Source organism: Octodon degus, unplaced genomic scaffold, assembly GCF_000260255.1.
Source record: "Octodon degus isolate 3935 unplaced genomic scaffold, OctDeg1.0 scaffold00304, whole genome shotgun sequence".
Taxonomy (NCBI): Eukaryota; Metazoa; Chordata; class Mammalia; order Rodentia; family Octodontidae; genus Octodon; species Octodon degus.
In genome coordinates, this window is record NW_004524880.1 from 666,585 (window position 1) to 688,074 (window position 21,490).

At 59.5% G+C, this 21,490-nt stretch overlaps 1 protein-coding gene across 1 annotated transcript in view; it reads left to right on the forward strand.

Moving 5' to 3' along the window:
* The window catches only part of Sin3b (SIN3 transcription regulator family member B), a 20,849-nt gene extending 259 nt beyond the window's left edge, over positions 1-20,590 (forward strand). Inside the window, exons 2-19 of the mRNA XM_004647381.2 lie at positions 83-222; positions 1,247-1,400; positions 5,268-5,468; positions 5,910-6,053; positions 9,082-9,204; positions 9,281-9,370; positions 9,572-9,690; positions 9,978-10,185; positions 10,759-10,875; positions 12,143-12,381; positions 13,154-13,337; positions 14,211-14,841; positions 15,686-15,855; positions 18,125-18,298; positions 18,376-18,468; positions 19,399-19,493; positions 19,591-19,795; positions 19,885-20,590. Coding sequence (XP_004647438.1) covers positions 83-222; positions 1,247-1,400; positions 5,268-5,468; positions 5,910-6,053; positions 9,082-9,204; positions 9,281-9,370; positions 9,572-9,690; positions 9,978-10,185; positions 10,759-10,875; positions 12,143-12,381; positions 13,154-13,337; positions 14,211-14,841; positions 15,686-15,855; positions 18,125-18,298; positions 18,376-18,468; positions 19,399-19,493; positions 19,591-19,795; positions 19,885-20,115 — 3,318 coding nt within the window. The 3' untranslated portion in view covers positions 20,116-20,590. The remainder of the gene's footprint in view (positions 1-82; positions 223-1,246; positions 1,401-5,267; positions 5,469-5,909; positions 6,054-9,081; positions 9,205-9,280; positions 9,371-9,571; positions 9,691-9,977; positions 10,186-10,758; positions 10,876-12,142; positions 12,382-13,153; positions 13,338-14,210; positions 14,842-15,685; positions 15,856-18,124; positions 18,299-18,375; positions 18,469-19,398; positions 19,494-19,590; positions 19,796-19,884) is intronic.
* The last annotated feature ends 900 nt before the right edge of the window (positions 20,591-21,490 follow it).

Below are 21,490 nucleotides of genomic sequence, written 5' to 3' on the forward strand. Positions count from 1 at the left end.
ACCCCCGACCCCGGGGCGCCCGCGGCTCGCCCGCGCCCTCCCGCCCCCTGCGCTCCCTCCGGGGCCCCACCCTACCTGCTCCACCCCGGCCCACCGGCGCGCCCGCTCCCCTCAGGTGGAGGACGCGCTCACCTACCTGGACCAGGTGAAGATCCGCTTCGGCAGCGACCCCGCCACCTACAACGGCTTCCTGGAGATCATGAAGGAGTTCAAGAGCCAGAGGTGACCGCGGGGACCCTCCCAGCCCGGGGACCCCCGCGCCCGCCCGGCCTCAGAGTGCGGAGCCCCCATCCCGTACCCCGCAGCCTGCCGACCTTGCAGGAGCTGGCCCCATTCCCAGCCTCAACCTGTCCTAAAAACTGGGGATGCGTGGACCCACCTTGTGCCGCAGTGGGCACGACGCAAAGGGGGCAGGGGTCTTTAGAAGGCAGGCAGAGTTGGGTCCTATCCTTATCTAAAATGTTGGCTTTTATGGAAGTTTTGTTCATGAAAGATCCGGAGGAGTTAATTTTGATTTTTGGTTTGTTTGTTTTGTAAAGCATTACGTGAAATTGTATTTCTCCCAATTGACTGTGTTTTGGCACTGTCTCCTCCTTAAATCTCGTTCCCAAAGTGCCTCTCTTGGCAGCCTCTAATCCCAGGCCTGCTTGGAAGTGTAAGGGACACCAAATGCTTAGGAAAAAAAAAACATTGTTGCTATTCAGAATTGAGAGGGCCTGAGATGGGTGTACCATGAGAGCCGGCCTTTGTTTCTCACAGGACTCTAGCAGGGTCTTGCAGTAGATAAGGGATTCACCTTCTTGGCAGAGGTGCATCCGAGCTCAGGCCCTCAGGCTCCTAGGTTCCTGCAGGCCCCTCATCTCCTTTAGGACAACCTGTGGACCTGTGGTTCTCATGTTTTGTGCTCCGTTGCTTAGCTCAGAACCTGCAGCGGCCTCAAGCTGGGACACAATGAGAGAAATTGTCCCATCGCCTAGAAGACTGGCCTTCTGTGCTTGGAGTCTTGAGATTTTCCGAGCCCAGTGCTATGGTGGGAGCACTTGGGGAGCTATGCTTTGTGAATGTGCTTCAGTTATCTCTCCAAGATGGCCTGGGGTCCAGGCCTGACAGCAGCAAGTGGGTGGGCAATGCAGACCTGCCTCCATATTAGACACTTGTGATGGGCAGTGTGGTGGCATCAGGAGCGGAGTCGGTTTTGACTCAATACCCCAACCCTCTTGCCCACTTGAGGTCTTTCCCTTTCTAGCATCGACACTCCTGGAGTCATCAGACGTGTGTCCCAGCTCTTCCATGAGCACCCTGACCTCATCGTGGGATTCAACGCCTTCCTTCCCCTTGGATACAGAATAGACATTCCTAAGAACGGCAAGATAAACATACAGTCACCTCTGACGAGCCAGGTATGGTGGCTCGGGTCTTTGGGCCTTCCGTGTCCCCTTTGTACCATTGCAGGGAGCCAGAATGAGAGCTGTGCATTTTCTAGACCAGCACAGATCAGAGCAGGTAGAAATTCACCAGCAGCCTCTGCATCCCCCAGGGGCCGCATGTGACACTTAGGTCAGGAGCAGGGGTGAGTGTGGCCAGCGGCAAAGCGCACACTTGGCCTCCCGAGGGAATATTTGTTAAGTGGCTTAGCTCTGTGTGCTGTGAATAGCCTTGGTTGGGATTGCCAGGGTCATGGGCTCAGCTCAGGCTTGGACTTTTGATGCCTTAGTTTTGGGGTGACAGCTTGCTACCCTGTCTGTCTCTATAACCCTTGCTGCTGAAGCTCCCCGCAACCCGGTGAGAACAGGAAAGCCTGCTCTAGGTGAACCTGGATAAGATGCCACTGCCTTTTTCTCTGTCTTAGCGCAGTTATCTTTTAGCTCCAGTTCTTTCCTGGGGCGGGGGGGGGCAGTGCATTGTGGGACTTTTAGCACTGTGGGCTTCCAGTGGCCAAGTCATTGCCCTGTTGTTGGCAGACATTGCTACAGGGCTGGGGGCTGTGACAAACAAGTACAGGAGGGCCAGATGAAAGACTGCACCTCCTAGTTATGGGTGCTGTGCAATTCTCTCTGCTGTGCTCAGGTGCGGCAGTCTTGCTACATGGGTGCAGCACAGAGGAGACCCTCAGGTCCACGTGGCACCAAAGCCAAAGTGCTTTCTCCTTCAGAGGGAACGAGCAATGCTCCTTCCCTGGGAAAGGTGTGTCTGGGAGGGAGAAGTGGCCTTGCTGTCTCCAGGTTCATCTCCTGCTGGATCTCGTGGGTTCCCCCATGGTTGCATTCAGGGTTTGTGAATAGTAGCGTCTCTGCTGCTCCTGCCCCTGAACCTCCCCACAGGCTGCCTCCCTTGGCACCCTGGAGCACTGGTTCTCACTGGCTGGTGAAACCTACCCAGCAGCTACCACGTCTCCAGTAGCAGGCCAGGTGTCCTTTGAAGCCCAGTAGATGCCCACTTGCCCACACGAGGCCCTGGTGACTGGATTTGTTTTCCGTTTTGAACTCCAGCTTTGTTCTCTAGATGTCTTGGTCTTAGGAAACTTGCCGCTGCTGAGGCGGGAGGAGGCGGCTCTGGGCGCCTGGGAGGAAAGGCAGGGGCTGCATCTTACAGTGTCAGCAATGTCCCTGGGGGCAGAACAACCTGAGTGCCCAGGTCCAAGGGGCAGACACAGTACCAAACAGGCAGGACCAGGGGAGCCGGGAAGGGCGCCACTGGGGACCGCTGGCTACCACTCCTCAAGTCACACTCCACCCTGGGGTCAGATGCTCAAAGTAGCACACACCTGTGATCCTAGCACTTGGAGAGGCTGAGGCTGGAGGATGGAAGATTTAGCAGTTTGGTAAGTTCCTGTTTCAAAAGATAAAAAGCAAAAAAAAAAAAAAAAGATAAAAAGCACGAGTCATGGAGCTGCTGTGAAGCCCTGGGTTCCATCTCCATACCATACGTGTGCACACATACGTGCACATGCACTCACACACACACACAGAAAGAGAGCAGAGCAAAGCTATAGGAGCTCAGTGTCCCAGTGTCACCCCTTCAGATGACCCATTTACACCCAGCTCCAGCCTGTAGTCCTACGGAGGTACCCACCTGCTGGGTGCTGCTGGCCTCTGTGCCCTGCTTCCTGACAGTGGCAGTGAAGGGGTGGCACATCTGCTAGCCCAGCACCCCCAACTCCTGGGGTCTGAGCAGGAGGTTCCCAAAGAGAAAGGCCAGAGTGTAGTTCACTGAGAAGGCCTTGGGTTCCATCTCCAGTACTGCAAAAAAGAAGAGACCAGGCAGAGACTACAAGAGGACCATGTGTTATATCCAAGATGCAGTACACAGGGAGTGGGGAGCCTGAGGACAGTAGCTGGGGAGCCAGGGACAGGGAAGGGGTGCAGAGCTGATGTGCAGGCTGCTGGATCAGGACAGTGGGCATGGTTGGAGTTGATGGGGCTGAGAGAGGCAATGTGTGCCCAAGGGCAGTGAGTATCCCTCCCCCACAGGCTGTGTGATACCATGAGCAGGGGACAGGGACAGGCTGGGTTGTCCTGGAAGGTACCTGCGCAGCCATTTAAAGTCTGGGGTCTCCTGAAGCATGGCCATGGGAATGTGCCCTTCCCAGTGTTAAGGGTCTTCTCCGTTACAGTGTGGCCACTGCCACTGATCTGCACATCCCACCACCTCCAAACAGCCCTGTGCAGCCTGCTTTGCGCCCTCCAGCACCCATGGCCCAAAGCCCACCCCGCCCCTTCCCTGCCTGGACGTTTCATGGGAACATGGTCATACATTGTGCGGCCTGCATTGCCATGGTCACTCACACCATGTTTTTGAGGCTCAGAGTCTCAGATTGGTGCAGTTATGTTGGGCTTGTTTTATTTTTTTTTCTTTTTTGTGCTGCTTGTTGAAGCAGGACCTTTGCAATGGGCTCCATCCTCAGCTTTGCCTTTTCCAGTGTCAAGGCAGGGTCTTATAAGTAGCCCAGGCTGGGCAGAAACTTGGGATGCTCTGTCTGGGCCTCCTAGTGTGCTGGTTGCTCCTGCTACTGTCAGAGCTGTGCTGCCCCCTGGCTGTGAATGCAGCTGCTGTGAATTAGTGTGACAGGTGTCCGTTCCTGCATTGGCACTCTGCCTGTCCCTTGGTGTGGTGTCACAAGGCCCAGGCCTTGTTGGGTTTTCCTGCACTCTGGCCCCATGTGTCAGACCCTGGTAGCCAGTGTGCTTGGAGAGACACCCAGTCAGCCACTGGTTTCCCAGGCTGCCTTCTCCTGGCCCCTGCCTGCCCCCAGGCAGTGCTGTATTGATGCTGGCTCAGCAAGTGACCACCCAGCTGCCTGGTCACAGGCTGTTTTTGCTGCAGATGGAAGCCAGGGAGAGAAACACGCCAGAAGCTAGTAGACCTGTGTTTGGGGTTGAGGTGGACTTGGTTTGGTCTTATGGTGCTGGTGCTGGTACTAGTGCTAGCGCTGGCTGGAGCCAGGGCCCCTCACACTCTAGGCCACCCTCACCTGAGTCACAGCTTGGCCCTGTCTTTTCCTGTTGCTGGTCTCTTGGACACAGTGGCAGCTATTGATGGGATGTCCATACCAGATGGGTGTGCTGAGTCTACCAGACAGGGTGCAGGCTACAGGAAGGTGGCATGAGCCATGTGAGTCAGCAGCCTGCCCTAGGCCTGGCTGTTGAGCACAGGAGGGACATGGGGCCAGGGCCCTCAGGTCTCGGCCACTGTGTCTGCATCGGGCCCTGGGTGGCCACCAAGGACAGTGAGGCTATGAGGAGGGTCTGCTGACATACACTGTCATCCTGGTCAGAAGCAGCCAGGCTGCACCTCACTGTGTGAAGGACCAGCTACCCCTGAGGGGTCTAGGTTGGAGGTGAGGGATGAGGTGAGCCTTAGAGGACACATGAGGTAGCCCAGGCCGCCTGCCCCGTCCTCCAGGCCCTAGAACCAGCCTGCTCCACATCTAGTGACAGATGGTACACTTTTCTAGGCCAGCTGTTCAGGAGGCTGAGACAGGAGGCTCGAAAGCACAGCCTGGGCAACTTCTGGAGATCCTGGGGATAATAAATAAATGGACTGGGGAGATAGCTCAGTGGCATCAGCGCCTGCCTGGCAAGTGCAAAGTCTGAATTCAATCTCCAGTACAAAAAAATAAATGGCAATAAATAAATGGCCTTAGATGTGGCTGAGAACTTGTTGCCAGTGGATCAGCCTGGGGCACCCGCCGGGGAGAGCAGACTGGCTGCGCCTGTGCCCGCTGCCCTCGTGGGTGCACACCTGACCACTGTCCTGGTCTGTGTCAGGAGAATGCACGTGGCCACGGTGACGGTGCAGAGGACTTGAAGCCGCAAGCGCCGTACAAAGAGGACAAGACCCAGGTGCCGCTGGAGTCGGATTCTGTGGAGTTCAACAATGCCATCAGCTATGTGAACAAAATCAAGACCCGCTTCCTGGACCACCCGGAGGTGTACAGGTCCTTCCTGGAGATCCTGCACACGTACCAGGCGAGCCCCCCACCGCCCCCTGCCTTTTTAGGCTTAAGGTTTTGATTTTCTTCAGGACCCTGCACTGGCACTAAGGAAACGCGGCCCCCCGGCGTGAGGCTGGTCCTGCCCCAGGAGCTCCCCAGCCCCCCTTCCCAACCCATCTAGTCAGGAGCAAGGTTGCAGAAGGGCTGCTTGGGCTGCTCTTCTGGAGCAAGCAGCCGGCTGCACAGGATCCCATGTCCCTCTCTGAAATGCACAGCCCATGTCCTGCGACCTAGGAGCAGGGTTGGTGTGTCCCCTCCCAGGTTGGTGCTGTGGGTGCCATTGTCCTGCTGCAGCTCAGTGTGGCTGCATGGCCCCGCCTGTCCAGCCTATGGTGGTTCATGGACCCAGGCCACCAGTCCAGGCTGTGGCGCATGGGAAGCTGTTGGCCTCATGCATGTCCTGTCACTGCCACAGAAGGAACAGCTGCACGCCAAGGGCCGTCCGTTCCGTGGCATGTCGGAGGAGGAGGTCTTCACAGAGGTGGCCAACCTCTTCCGTGGTCAGGAGGACCTGCTGTCCGAGTTTGGGCAGTTCTTGCCTGAGGCTAAGCGCTCGCTGGTGAGTCAGGTGGGTGTGGGAGGCAGCGGGTGGGCGCATCAGCCTGGGCGCTGGAGCGGGGCCATCCTCCCACGGTGGGCCAGCTGCTCTGCTCTCCTTCCTCCCCGATCTGCTGATGGACCCGAGGTTCCCTGGAAGAGCGGAGGTGCAGTTAACGTGATGCAGAGCCGTTCTCAGTGTGTGACTCCACGGCATTGAGTACATCCAGTGTGTGGCCATCACCTCTGGAGCCCTGGGGCAGTGGTGGCTGCCAGGGGAGCCTGAACCTGGAAGCACCCCCTCTTCCCGGCCCTGTGAAGTTCTCTGTGGGATCACCTACCATGTGGCCTGGCGTGTCTAGCAGCTGTTGCTCAGTGTCACGATCTGGAGGTTCTTCTGTCATAGCTGTGTCAGCCTCATTCCTTTTGCATAATCAAGTAATATTCCACTGCGTGCCTGACCCGTGTGTGTTTATACATTCGTCCGCTGAAGGCACTTGTATGTTTGTATGTGGAGTGATAGAGATTGGCCCCAGGGCTCACTGAGCAGTGTCCCCAACCCTCTCTTTGCTTTGAGCCACAGTCTCATTAGACTGCCCATCTTGGCCTTGAGCTTGGGATGCTCCTGCCTCAGTTTTTCAGGTCCCTGGGGTAGAGGACATGCTACTGCGTCCAGCTTGCTAACTGGGGGAGGAAGCCCACCCTGTGAGCCCAGCAGCTGCGCCACGGCAGTGTGCCTGGCCTGCCATGTGAGGTGCACGCTCCCACCAGCTGCCTCGACCAGTGGTTTAAGTTCTTTGTTGCCTGGGGAGACTGACAGTGGTCCCGACGCTAGTATTTTCCCACCCTGTGCTCTACAAAGATGTCTGTGTGCCGTCTCCCTTGTGCCCCTTCTCAGTCTCCTGGAGCCACAGAGGTGTTCAGTGTAGGCGAAGTGCAGCAGCCGCTTTCTCCTGGCGTTGCTCTTGCTATGAGGCCCAGTGCGAGGAGCCCCAGAGGTCACACAGCCTCCCCTTGGCCCCTGGGAAAGCATGACAGTTCCAGCCCTCATGCTGTAAACAGTGCTTCTCTAAGCACAGGCCTTCACACCAGCCCCACCCCAGGCTTTTATTTTGTACTTTGAGGTGGGGGTCTCATCAAGGTGCTAGTTAAGTGCCCTGGTGGGCTTAAACTCACAGCCCTCCTGTCAGCCTCCCACAGTGCTGGGTGGATGGGCACCACGGCTTCAGTCCCAAATGGGGTTCTTGAGTGGCGTGAGGTGGGTGCGTGGAGCTGCAGCCGTTCCCCAGGGTGGAGGAGCCCATCACTTCCCCCAGCACAGTCACTGTGGGACTTGGACTGTGATGCATGGGCCTCTCTGAGCTCTGGGTTCCAACCTATGGGTCTCTGCTCTTACACTGGCCTGACCCTGACACGGTGCCTTTTGCTCTTGGATCTGACAGCAGCTGTGGGTTTCTGTTTTCTTGCTTCATTTTGTTCTGTGACAAGGTCCCACTAAGCTGTCCTGGCTGGCCTTGAACCTGTGCTGCTGGGCGGAGCCCTGGGCAGGCTGCGCTTCTTCCTGACCCTCGCAGGTTGTGCCCGGTCTACAGCACCAGGGAGTGAGTGAGGCCCACAGCCCCCTAGGGAGCTGGCTAACCCCGTCTCCCCACCTGCGCTCCGTCCTTCGAGTCCTCCATGCTGTGGCTTTGGGGCACCATGTGTTACCAGTCTCTAGGACTCAGCAGTGTTCAGGGACACAGTCTGGACATGGCATAGGGTTGGGTCCCTGGGCCTCATGGATGGTGGTGTTTGTGGTGCTGCCTGGCCTGTGCAGGAAAACCCATGCTGCTGTGGCGAGTGTCAGCCCCACTGTCAGCCCCACTGTGCTGGCAGCGAGCACTGTCCCCATGTTCAGAACAGGTGGGTCTGCTGTCCACACCAGGTACCACTGCACAGGTGTGGTGTGCCAGGTGAGCTCAGTGTGGTGTGTGTAGGTCACAGGGCGCTGCAGGGTCCAGGTCAGCCTGGGCTATGGTGAGCCCTGTCTCACAAATCCAAGAATGAATCTAAGAGTAAATAAATCCAAGAATAAACGTGTGAAGGGCAGCAAAAGGGAAGAGAGCTGCTCTCCTGGCTCAGGGGTTGCAGCCTCCTGGAGGGCCTGGCCGGCACCCGAGCCCCACAGACCAGAAGCAGCCATGGATGGCAGTGTGCACACAGGCTGTGCCAGTGCAGCGAACAGACATAGCCGCAGCCAGGAAGCTTGGTTCGCAGCCCTGACTGGGGTCTTCAGGGAGACCAGGCCGCGCGGGAGAGCTGCAGGCTTCGGAATAGTCGTCCTCCAAGCAGATGGCGGCCTTTGAGGCCCTGTCTCCCCAAGGCCCTGGCTCAGGCTGCGGTGGCTGTCTGCACTGCGGGTACCAGAGCTGTGTGTGTGTGTGTAGCTGTGGGCTGGAGCTGCTCTCCTCAGATGGGCTTGTGTGCAGGTGACAGTGGTACGCGCAGCACATGCTGTGCACTTTGCTGCTTTTCCTTTCAGTATTGGGGACCAAAGCCAAGGCCTTCACACTGGGCCAGCTGCATCCCCCTTCTCCATTGCTGTCCATTTGGAGACAGGGCCGCACTAAGTGGCTGAGCAGCCCTCTTGGGTCTGAGCTTGTGGTCCTCCTGCCTCCACCTCCCCGGTACTGCAGTCACAGGGAGCACCACCACATCTGGCCCTGGTGCTCATGCAGTAGTCCTGCCCTGCTAGTTCTGCTCTCTGGGCTTTTGCCTCTCCTGTCTTCCTCATGCTTCTGCAGGTGCCCTGGTGGTGTTGCGCCAGCGCCCTCTGTGGTATCCCCATGCACCAAGGCCTGTGGGAGGCATCCTGTGTCCAGGTGGGGAGGGCAGGGCCAGGGCCACATGGGGGCTGTCAGCGCGAACCCACATGCTGATGAGAGCCGCCTGGCCCAGCCCTCCCAGTGTGGCCTACTGACCCATCTGTCAACTGTCCCCGTGCTGCTGCCCCTGGCCACCGCAGGTGCCGCTGCCTGGTGTGATGCCCGCTGACCCCCATGTTCCCGCAGTTCACGGGCAGTGGGCCGTGTGAAGTGAGCAGTACCCCGAAGAGCGAGCATGAGAAGGGGCTGGAGCACAGCAAGAAGCGCTCGCGGCCCTCGCTGCTTCGGCCTGTGTCCGCGCCCGCCAAGGTAACCACCTGCCTGCCTGCCTGCTAGCCTCCTGGGAGCGCAGCCGCTCCGGCCCTGATGTAGGCTGTCTCTGCAGAAGAAGGTAAAGCTTCGGGGCACCAAGGACCTGTCGCTGGCTGCTGTGGGCAAGTATGGGACGCTGCAAGAATTCTCCTTCTTTGACAAGGTAAGGGTGGCCCTTGCCTATCCCCCTGGGGACACTCGATGTCATTCAGGTCCTGGGACTGGGGTCATGCTAGAGCACTGTGACCAGGCAGGGCTCAAGGTGACATCCAGCTGCCTGCCACTTGGGCTGTGGCGGTGTGGTGGGGCAGGATGCAGCTGCTATGCCCAGGCGCACACAGCCCCATGTGCGCTGCCCCCCCAGGTGCGCCGGGTGCTGAAGAGCCAGGAGGTCTACGAGAACTTTCTGCGCTGTATTGCGCTTTTCAACCAGGAGCTGGTGTCAGGGGCTGAGCTCCTGCAGCTTGTCAGCCCATTCCTGGGGTGAGTGTTGCCTGGAGTGGAACAGTGGCTTCCCTCAGGTGGCGGGTGGCAGAGGCAGCAGCTTCCAGGCAGTCCTGTGGGCGCAGGCACCACAACTGGGCCCTGTAGTGCTCGCTGGGGTGGGTGCAGTTGGCCCATCTCCCACTGAGATGTTTTCAACCTGTGGGCCTGACCTCGTTCACCCTGGGAACCCTGCACAGGCGTGTGGGTCCTGCTGTGGACAGTAGCAAGGTGGGGTGGCGGCCTGGTGGCAGGGTTGCCAGGCCTGCAGCTACCCTGCCCCCTAGGAAGTTCCCAGAGCTCTTCGCGCAGTTCAAGTCCTTCCTGGGGGTGAAGGAGCTGTCGTTTGCACCACCGCTGAGTGAGCGCTCCGGGGACGGCATGGGCCGTGAGATCGACTATGCTTCCTGCAAGCGCATTGGCTCCAGCTACCGGGCGCTGCCCAAGACTTACCAGCAGCCGCGCTGCAGCGGGAGGACCGCCATCTGCAAGGAGGTGGCCGTGGTGCGGGCGGGCACAGGCGGGGCGGGTGTGATGCCAGGCGTCAGTGGCCCCTGGTGTGGGCTGCTCTGTGCTTCGCCCCGGGCTGCGCTGGATGGGCTGCCTCCTCCCTGCACAGGCCTGGACTGAGCACTGGCAGGACCCCACTGTACCTGAGGTTGTTCTCAGCAAGGTGCTGCAGCATGACCATGGGAGGCTTTTTTAGGGCTTGTGGCTGGTTATTACTACATTGCCAGGTGTCACCCAAACTGCCCACTATGTCTGGCCCACTGCCTATGGATATAAATAAAGTAATATTTGTACACAGCACTGCCAGGGGTGGACACCACAGCCACAGAGCTGTACATCCGAGCCCAATTGCCCACAAACATTGCTCTCCACAGTATGGGGAGCTCACTGCCCCACACTGGGCAGTGTGCCACCAGCCAGTGGCTCATTGTCCCTCAGAATGACCCCATGGTTCACTTTCCTGGTGGTGTGTCCAGGCAGCAGCTCATAAGGTCAGTGTGACAGCACAATCCTTGTGTCCCCACCGAAGGGCAGCTTCCGACTTGCCCCTCCACACAGGTTTTGAACGACACTTGGGTCTCCTTCCCCTCCTGGTCAGAGGACTCCACCTTTGTCAGCTCCAAGAAGACGCCGTATGAGGAGCAGCTGCACCGCTGCGAGGATGAGCGGTTTGAGGTATGTGCGCCACTGCAGCTGCCTGCTGTCCTCGGGCTGCCTGGTTGCCTCGGTGCCTGTTCTAGGGCTGAGCAGAGCCTGGCATAGGACTGGACCCGATGGTGCACACCCGTCGTCCCAGCTGCTCAGGAGGCTGAGGCAGGAGGATCACAGGTTCAAGTCCATCTTGGGCCACTTAGTGAGATGCTGTCTCAAAACGAAGAGCAGGGGCTGGTGAGATGGCTCGGTGGCCTAAAGCACCTACTTAGAACAAGCTAAGCTAAGCAAAGCACAGGGACCGCGGTTTGATCCCCCAGCACCACATGCCAGCCATCCCCGCCCCCTGGTGGGCTGAGCTGGCCACACACAAAATAAATAAATAAATAAATAAATAAACAAACAAACAAACAAACAAACAAACAAAAAAACCGAAGAGCAGAGTTCATAGCTCAGTCATGAGCACTTGCCTTGTGGGTGCAAGAAACTGAGTTTGATTCCTAGTACTATCAAAAAAAAAAAACAAAACTAGCTTTATTTATTTATTTGCTGAAATTTTGATTGAGGTATCAGTTGTTTACAGCATGAAAAAATAACTTGAGTTCTAGGTGTCTTTTCTAGGGACTTTACCTAGGAGCAGAGATACCTCATAAAAGTGGCACAAGCCAGGCATGGTGGGGACACACGGTCTTAGTACTTGGGAGGTCGAGGCAGGAGGATTGCCATGAGCTCAAGGCTGACCTGAACTACATATGAGACCCTGTCTCAAAAGAAATAAAGCTAGCACAGTGTCACAGAGACGGCACACTGAGACACCCACCAGTCTCCACCTCTCAGTGACAGGGTCTCAGTTGTCATGGTGCCCCAGATGGGCTGGACTTGGGGTCCTCCTCCCTCCACCCCTAGTGTGTGGGAGTCACACTGTGCCCATCAGGGTAATTGAGAATGAACAGAACTGCACTGGCTCGTGGTGCTGGAGCCCTGGAAGTGCAGGGTCAAAGGGTGGTGCCTGGTGCAGGCCATGGGTGGGGAGCCGAGCTCAGTCCTCTAGCGCAGAACATCCTTCTGAGGACGGTGGCCACGGGACACCCACTGCTGTCAGGGAGGCTCGACGCCACTTGGGGGCAGACATGGGGTGGCAGACAAGTGTATGCACATGGGTGTGTCCTGCCTTTCCCTCGCGCCCTGTGCTGTGTGCAGCTGTGCAAATGGAGTCAGCACTGTGTCACTGGAGCTGAGTGTCTCCTGGCCCGCTGTGCCACCTGGTGCTGGCCCTCTCTGCCCCCTGCAGCTGGACGTGGTCCTGGAAACCAACCTGGCCACCATCCGCGTGCTAGAGAGTGTGCAGAAGAAGCTGTCGCGCATGGCGCCTGAGGACCAGGAGCGCTTCCGGCTGGATGATGCGCTGGGCGGCACGTCCGAGGTGATCCAGCGGCGGGCCATCCACCGTATCTATGGTGACAAGGCCCCCGAGATCATTGAGAGCCTGAAGAAGAACCCTGTTGCCGCCGTGCCTGTTGTCCTAAAGAGGTGCCGTGCCTCCAGGGCCACCCTGCTGTCACAACTAAGCTGTGCCGTCTAGGGTTTGGGATGAGAACACAGTCTATGTTCACTGCAGCTGGGAGGCTGAGACAGGAGGGTTGCCTAGAGTTCAAGGCCAGCTAGGGCAGTATAGGCTGGATCTTCAGGTTGGAACCCTGTAGGTGTGCAGGGTGGGTTGCAGCTCCTTCAGAATGCACGTGTGTGGCTCACTGCCCGGTGGGGCCCTCTCGACCACTTGTGGCTCAGGCCAAGGAAGGCTCGAAGCCCTGGGTTACCACCTGGTCCCAGTTGGAGCCATTCGCAGAAGGAGCCGCCAGGCTTGCTGCCAACTGCTTACCTCGCCTGTCCTGTGCCACAGAATGGTATTCCTTAAGTGGCTGTGCGAGGCAACACCGCTGGTACCGGGTCACAGACCTGGTCACAGACCTGGGTAGGGTGGCCATGCAGGGTGCCTCCTCTGGGCTCTAGGCAGAGCTGATGTTCTCCTGGAGTAACTGCAGCAAGGAGCCAAGGATCAGGAGGCACTGCAGGCCCGCCCACCATTCTAGGCACCTCTGGGGCTCGAGCCCAGGCCTCCCTCTCAGCTGCCTGTCTCCTAAGTTAAGCTCCCAGATGGGCCTGAGTGGAAGATCCTCCTGCCTCAGCTTCCCTCTTCCCTTTTGTGTCCAGCCTCGCTCTGGCACCCACCATCGCGACTGGGAGGGCATTAGAGCCCTGGGCCCCCTGGGCCCCTGAGCCCCTCTCGCCCACCTACCTACAGGTTGAAAGCCAAGGAGGAGGAGTGGCGCGAGGCGCAGCAGGGCTTCAACAAGATCTGGCGTGAGCAGTATGAGAAGGCCTACCTCAAGTCGCTGGACCACCAGGCCGTGAACTTCAAGCAGAACGACACCAAGGCGCTGCGCTCCAAGAGCCTGTTGAATGAGATTGAGAGCGTCTATGACGAGGTGGGCACCAAGCCAGCGCCAAGGGCTGGTAGTGACTCCTGCTGTCGGCTGTCAGACCCAGCTCGAGGCAGAGAGCAGAGGCCATAGCTGGTGGCAGCCAGTGTGGGGACAGTGGCCATAACTGTGGGAGGGCGGTGGGCCTATCTCCAGGACAGGGGCCAGTCCTCAGGATACCAGAGGCCCTGGGCAGCAGCCTAAGTCCTCCCTCCGGCCTTGGCTTCCACTTGAAGTCTACACCTCCCATGCTGCTTTCCCTTGGTTAGGGGCAACTGCACAGGCCTTGGCTGCTCCCCAGATGCTGGGGTGGAACCAGCCTGTGCATTGCCCAGCCCCAGCCCTGCGGGCACTGAGGATGTCTTGCAGCAGTGCCCACACTGGGTTCAGACTCTGTGGGTGCAGGGGTGGCAGGCAGTGTGCCCCCTTCACGCTGGTATTTAAGCCTGTGTGTGTGGTGTGGGAGGAGACCCAGAAGCCTAGGAGCCTAGCTCACCTACAGTGTGTCCCCAGGACACTGCCCGCCTTTGGGACGCTTGAGGCCTGTGGCATCTACCCTAAGACCCTGCCGAGCCCCAGCCCCAGCTGGGTCTTTGCACCCTGCAGAGCCAGCATGCGGTGCAGGGCCTCTAGTGGCTACAAGAAGCATGTAGCCACAGGAGGCAAAAAGGCCTTGCTGTTGGGGACCTTGCACCCTGACATGGCCGACCACAGTGTGGCACCCATGAGGCATGCTGCTGCTGGCTGGCTTCACCCACCAGTCCTGGATCCCTGGTGGGGCTGCCTGAGGACTCACTATAGGAACGGAGTAGGGGCAAGGTTGGGGGAGGGGGGTTCTGTCCTGGGTCCTGTGCAACCCTGCGTGTCACGTCCTCACAGCACCAGGAGCAGCACTCGGAGGGCCGCAGCGCCCCAGCCAGCGAGCCACACCTGATCTTTGTGTATGAGGACCGGCAGATCCTGGAGGATGCAGCGGCACTCATCAGCTACTATGTGAAGCGGCAGCCGGCCATCCAGAAGGAGGACCAGGCCACCATCCAGCAGCTGCTGCACCGCTTCCTGCCCGGCCTCTTCTCGCAGCAGCAGCAGCCTGAGCCGGGCGCCTCTGATGACTCCACTGATGAGAACGGCCCGGCCTCTGACCCTGGCAGTGGGGCTGGCACACGAAAGAAGCTGGGGCCTGGGCTGCAGGGTGGCGCCACTGAGGACAAGGACAAGGGCACCGCTGCAGACGTGCCACCGCAGGAGCAGCCCGTGCCACCACCGCCGCCGCCGCCGCCACCGCCACAGGCCCTGGACGACGTGTACAGCCTGTTCTTTGCCAACAACAACTGGTATTTCTTCCTGCGGCTGCACCAGACGCTGTGCGCACGGCTGCTGCGGATCTACCGGCAGGCGCAGACGCAGCTACTGGAGCACCGCCGTGAGAAGGAGCGTGCACGGCTGCTGTGCGGTGGCCGGCGAGAGAAGGGTGGTGACCCTGCCATGGAGCTGCGCCTCAAGCAGCCCAGTAAGTGCTGCCCCGAGGGGACCAGGAGGGACATGGGCCCGGGGCGTGAGCGTGGGGCTGAGGCAGGGGTACCATGAGGCCCATCCTGATGTCTGGACAGCAGAGCAAATCTTGTTTCAAAGCAGAAATGGGGGTGTAATGTCACCCGCCCATCATGATGTCCCAGCAGCCAGGAGGGTGAGGCAGGGCATTGCTGGGAGTGCAAGGCCAGCATGGGCTACATAATGCAACGTTGTCTCCAAAAGTGGGAGGGGTGTGGCCTAGTGGTGAGCATCTGCTCAGCCAGGACTCACCCCAGGCTCCAGAAAGAGGCAGGGCCCCGGCCGGCTGCACTGGGAATGTGTTGGCATTGCTGTCACCCCCACACTGCCCTGGGAACCCCTGACACAGGTGCACACAGAGTCCAGCTTGCCTGTGTCGCAGCGTAAGGCCCCTGTGCCTATCCCTGACTGCCGGTCACCGGAGACGCTGGGCCACCCACAGGGGCGCAGGGTCTGTGTCGCTGGAGCCCGGACCCCTGCAGGCCCAAGCTTCTTGCCCACATGTACGAGCCCCCCAGGTCTTATAGAGCCCCCTGGGTCGTGGGTCTCACAGGCAGTTGCAAGGAGCTAGGCTGCGCAGCACTGCAAAGGGCAAAGTTGCCAGCTGGCTCCTGCCACCAGCCACCGCTTGGTTCCTGCTCTGCCATGCCAGCCAGCCGTCTTTCACCATCTCTAGTTCTTTCCAAGCTGCCACCAGCAGTTCCACCCACGTGGCTGGCCACGAGCGTGCAGGGCAGCCGAGGGGTGGGGGGTTGCAGGCCTGCCCCAGAGCCCAGGCCTGCGCTCAGCCCGCGGCCCCCCAGGTGAGGTGGAGCTGGAGGAATACTACCCAGCCTTCCTGGACATGGTGCGCAGCCTGCTGGAGGGCAGCATCGACCCCACGCAGTACGAGGACACTCTGCGCGAGATGTTCACCATCCATGCCTATATCGGCTTCACCATGGACAAGCTGGTGCAGAACATCGCGCGCCAGGTGAGGACCAGTGGGCGGGGCTGGAGGGGCCGGGTGGGCGGGGCCAGTGGGGCGGGGTGGAGTTGAATGGGTCGGAGCAATGGGCAGTGGGCTGCCCCTTCAGGCCCCGCCTTGCCTTGCCTCTGTGGGCTTTAGAGATTCTCCCGCTTAGCCTGACCCTTCCTGGATTTCTCCAGAAAGCTGGCCCTGTGGTCAGCAGCACACAGACATCTTTTTATTTATTTTTTGATACTGCGGTTCTTGCCAGGCAGGCACTTACGCCACTGAGCTTCATCCCTGGCCAACATCTTTTTAAAAGCATGAAATTGTTGTGACAAAATCTACCATTGTAGCCAGGCAAGATGGGGCATGCCTGTGTACCCAGCACTCAGGGAGGCTGAGGTGGAAGGATCATCAGATTGAGCCCAGCTTGGCAGCTTAGTGAACACTGTCTTAAAAATGTGAAAAGGCTGGGGTGCAGCTTGGCCCAAAGGCCCTGGAACCCACCAAGGCCCTCAGAAGTGCACAGCTCACAGCAGTCTTAGCATCCAAATCCCATGTCCTGGTGCTCCGGAGCCCAAGCCCCTCTGTCCCCAACACCATGCAGGAGCACAAAGTCCACACCATGGAGCTTCCTTATTAAGAATAGCATGTGAGAGGCCCTTGGGCCGTGTGCACGGTCATGTGTGGAAACAGAGAAGCTCTGGGCTTTCCCTGCCCCAGGGGCCACTGGCTTCCAGGGTCCGGATGTTTCTCATGGAGTCACAGAACACATGCTTTCTGTGTCAGGCTGCTGTGGCTCAGCACCGCGCCTCCAGGGCTCATCTGCGGGTAGCCTGGGTGTGAGCTGCCTCTCTCTCCATGGCTGCATAATATCGTCCTGGGATGGCGTTGTGGGATGGCTGTGGGGCGTCCTTGTGGGGACGTGGACAGGGCTGCCCTGGATGTCTGCAAGTTCCACATAGGGTCCCGGGTGAGTCACCAGGCATGTCACTGGAACCACCACAGTGCTGCATTGTGGTGGCCCCAGGGCATGGATGGTGTCAGTGAGGGAATGGGCCGGCACGCAGCAGAACCCTGAAGGGCGCAGCCTGGGTCGAGGCCTGCCCGCCACCCCTGAGTGCTGTTGTTGTGACTTCTGTTTCCTGCTTGTCAAGTAGGACTATCCTGTCATGACAGACAGCCGAGGTGCAGGAATAAACAGTGCTGTCACTGTTCCTGTGTACCAAGCCCTCCAGAGTACTTCCTCCCAGCCCAGCTCTCTGCCCCTGCTCTGGGCCCAGGGTCCAACCCTTTGCCCACCAGGCCACAGGGTAGAGCTGCTGCTACCTGTCCCACTCCTGGGGTGGGTATGGTGCTGCCTATGTGGCCACACAGTGTGGCTTTCTCCTGCGGCTGCAGGGCACTGTGTGGACACTGGTGCTGTGTTGGCCTGGTCCCTGCAGCTCAGGACAGCGACACCAGCAGCAGCCAGGCGCCTATTCCCTGTGCCCTGTGTTACTGACCCCTTCTATGTGCTGGGCGTAGGACTGTGTCCCTTCCTGTCTCCTTTGCAGTCCTGGCGTGCTGTGGGTGGTAGGCAGCAGGACATACAGAGCCCTGCCATCCAGCGCAGCTGTGTGGAGATACCAGGGGACCAGCACTGGGGCCAGACAGGCCTCGGAAGCACTGGGAGCTATGTGCAGAAGCAACTCTCCTGGCTGTCGGCCTAGGACCCCATGGGCCAGGACTGCCATAGGGCTGTGGCTGCCTGAGCCAGGCGCCTGTGGGGCCATGCCTGTCTACTGTGGCCACATGTGTTCAGCAGAGCCACGGCAGGACACAGGATGACTATGCCATCCTATGGGGGTTGTGTGTCTGACCTCAAGCTTGGCTTCTTCTGAAATGGGGCGAGCAGGACATCCAAGCCCCCACTGAGCGTGTTGGGTGGGGACTGTGCCGTGGCAGACCCAAGTCTTAGGACTCATCCCTGGCCATCCGCTGTAATGCAGTGTGGGCTGCTCTGCCTGATCTTTTTACGCTTGGTCTGATTTGGCTTTGTCTGCTGTGATCTAGTTCAGCCTGATCTCATCTGGTTTGCTGTGGTCTAGCTGGGTTCATTGTGGTTTGATCTGGTTTATTGTGGTCTAAACTAGCGCTGGGCAGTTTGAGCCAGTTCTGGTAGTTTAGGTAGGTCTTGTGTACTCTGATGTGATCAGTGTGATGTCAGCTGATCTCATCCAGTCAGGTGCACTGCGTTCTGGCGCAGTGAGGTCCCGGCTCTCCTCAGGCCTGTCCCTTGTCACTGCAGCTGCACCACCTGGTGAGTGACGATGTCTGCCTGAAGGTGGCCGAGCTGTACCTGAGTGAGAAGAAGCGTGGCGCAGCCGGTGGGAACCTGGCCTCCCGGTGTGTGCGCGCTGCCCGTGAGACCAGCTACCAGTGGAGGGCGGAGCGCTGCATGGCTGACGAGAACTGCTTCAAGGTGAGCGCTGCGGCTGCTCTGTGCCTGGGGGCCGGGGCCCTGGTGACGCTGGCTCAGCCTGTCCCCACCCTGCCCAGGTGATGTTCCTGCAGCGCAAGGGCCAGGTGATCATGACCATCGAGCTGCTTGACACCGAGGAGGCCCAGACTGAGGACCCTGTGGAGGTGCAGGTGTGCCCGTCTGTGACCGCTCTGCCCCATCCTCACCCCTTAGCACACCTGGCACTGAGACATAATCCTGCAGTGTGCTGGGGTCCTCCCAGCAGTGCCCAGGGCTCTGTGCCAGTGCTGCCCTGCGTCCTGTCTCCTGAGCTTCCACTTCCTCCCCACCCTCAGTACCACGTGTGCATGTCGTGTTCATGTGTGCATGTTACTCAGGGTGGCCCTCCTGGTGCTGGTCTGCCAGGGTGTGACCTCATACCACTCTGGTGCCTGCCATCCACCCACGCCGGTCGCTGGTGGAGGCCTGTCGTCAGTGGTGATCTCGTCCTGGCTCTGTGACCTCCCTAGAGGCTCTCGCACATCAGGCACCCAAGCCAGAATAGTGCCTGTCTAGCCTGGTGTCCTCTGTGCTGGGGGCCCCGGTCTACGAGAGCAGCACAGTCTCCACCTATGCTTAAGCTCCCTTAGAGCCCACGACTGTGACTTAGTGGGAGCAGCCAGCTATGATGGCTACACCCATGCTCCCAGCACTCTGGGAGGCTGAGGCAGGAGGATCCCAAGTTCCAGCCAACTTGGGTAACTTGTGGGTTCCAGCCCCATTAATGGGGGACGGTGACTGCAGCAGCACATGGTGCCCAAATCTAAGCCACCCAGGTGTGGGATGCATTTGCCATAAGTCGCCAAGTTGACTGGTGAGGCTAGAACTTGGGATCTTCGTGCCTCAGCCTCCCAGTGGTTGCACACAACTATACCCCTGCATCTGGCCTCTGTCTAAGCAGGGCCTCTTGTAAAGTCCCTCAGACCCAAAAGGATGGTGGGCGGTCCTTGGTCGGGTGTGTGTCTGTTGCCTGCAGCACAGCATGGGGCTTCCCATGCTCTGGGCAGGGTGTACCCCAGCACCCAGGTAACAACTCTGCTGTGCCCTCCCTGCCCCCCCAGCACCTGGCCCGCTACGTGGAGCAGTACGTGGGGACCGAGGGTGCCTCTGGCTCACCTACCGAGGGGTTTCTGCTGAAGCCCGTGTTCCTACAGAGGTGAGGTGGGAGGGGCCTGAGGGTCCCGCTGCCCTGCGAGGCTAGGCCGCTCCTGGTGGCCCTGCCGGAGTGTTTCCTTCCTCTGCGCCCGGCCCAGGAATCTGCGCAAGTTCCGGCGCTGGCAGTGTGAGCAGGTACGCGCCCTGCGTGGCGAGGCCAAGAGCCCCTGGCGGCGGCTGGTGGGCGTGGAGAGCGCGTGTGACGTGGACTGCCGCTTCAAGCTCAGCTCCCACAGGATGGTGTTCGTGGTTAACTCCGAGGATTACATGTACCGCCGCGGCACCCTCGGCCGGGCCAGGCAGGTGCGCAGGGCTGGAGTGGCCGGGCCGGGGGACCCTTGTCATACCCACACCCTGGGGACCCACAGCTACCTGCCTGACTTCCTCCATAGGTGCAGCCCCTGGTGCTGTTGCGCCACCACCGGCACTTTGGGGAGTGGCACAGTCGCTGGCTGGAGGACAATGTGACAGGCGAGGCGGCTGGGCTGGTACAGGACTGGCTGATGGGCGAGGAGGACGAGGACATGGTGCCCTGCAAGACGCTGTGCGAAGCTGCCACTGTGCACGGGCTGCCTGTGACCCGCTACCGTGTGCAGTACAGCCGCCGTCCCGCCTCCCCCTGAGCCTCGGGCTCCCAAGTGTCCTGGGGCTGAGTCTTTGGCTGGAATCCGAGGGCCTCGCCGTGCCATGCGATTGGTCAGAATGGGGCCTTGTGCAGAGGCACACGTTTACTCCTGTCACACGTGGTGGGCTCTGCCAGAGCAGAAGCCAGGCCCTGGCCTCCCCGCCTCTACCGGGCCGCAGGTCGCTCAGGCACGCGAGGGAGGCCTTCACTGCCACTGAGAGCCGGGCGATGGCTGCGGCGACGGGCCTGTGCTCAGCCCCCTCCTGGCAGAGCTGTGCCAAATGGCACCCGCAGCTGCCCACGTCACTGGACACCCCTCCTGTCCTGGGAAGCTGGTGGGCGGGGACATGGGTGACGCCAAGCCCCGCATGCTTCTCGGGCGCCTGTTCATTTTGAGAATTTCTGTTCTGGCCTTGATGTCCCTTCACAGCTGTTTTGAATGTAGTTTTCCTTTTCTATTTATTTGCACATTAAGGTTAAAAATTAAAATATTAATGCAGAGCAGAGGCTTCAGGAGTCCTTTCCTGGGAGAAGGGCAAGGACACTTCTCAGCGCAACGACTCCTAGGCTGCTACTCCTTGGCGTGAGTGCCCACGCCCACAGCCAGCAGCCTGCCCTGGGCCTCCCCGGTGTGCCTTCCTCCTCTCCTGCCTTCTGGAGTGCTCCTTCCCAGTCTGCCCGGCTGCCTCCTGGAAAGTGCCTCCCAACCATGTGATCACAGGAGGGGCTGTGCTTGGGGATGCAGTCTGTGGGCGTGGTGGCAGGCGGCACAGCTACCCCACACCCTCTTTAAGGTGCAGTCCCTGCCTGCCCAGTGGCCATTTGCCTCCCCAGCAATAGTCCCAACCCCTGTCCCAGCCCGGCCTCTCCCAGCAGGACAGGCTGGGCCCTGCCCTGGGGACTCCTCCTTTGGCATCTCCTGCCCCAGGGAGGCAGTGTGAGGCTGCAGAGTGACTTTTTCCGCTGTGCCTGGCCCAGTAGGTGGCGCCTGGAGCAACGGGGGTTGCAGCAGCATGGACACAGTCCTGGAGGCTGGCTCTGGCCATCCTGCTGTGAGCCCTGGTTTACCCCAGCACCCCATGAATAAAATCTTCAGCTAGGGATGCTCACATACCTTTGCAGTCCTAGCACTTAGGAGGCTGAGGCAGGAGGATTACTATAATTTTGAGGCCAGCCTGAGCTACATAGTTCTACGCCAGCCTAATAGCATGGCAAGACTCTCACAGAGACGTGGAGGCAGATTTTCCAGAGCTGCTCGCAGCTGGCCTTCTTGGAGGGGCAGTGCTAGTGACAGCGGTACATGCTTAGGTGGGATGGGACAGGGCGGGCTCTGATGCAATCTCAGAAGGCTGGGGCCCCTGTAGGTTCAGAAA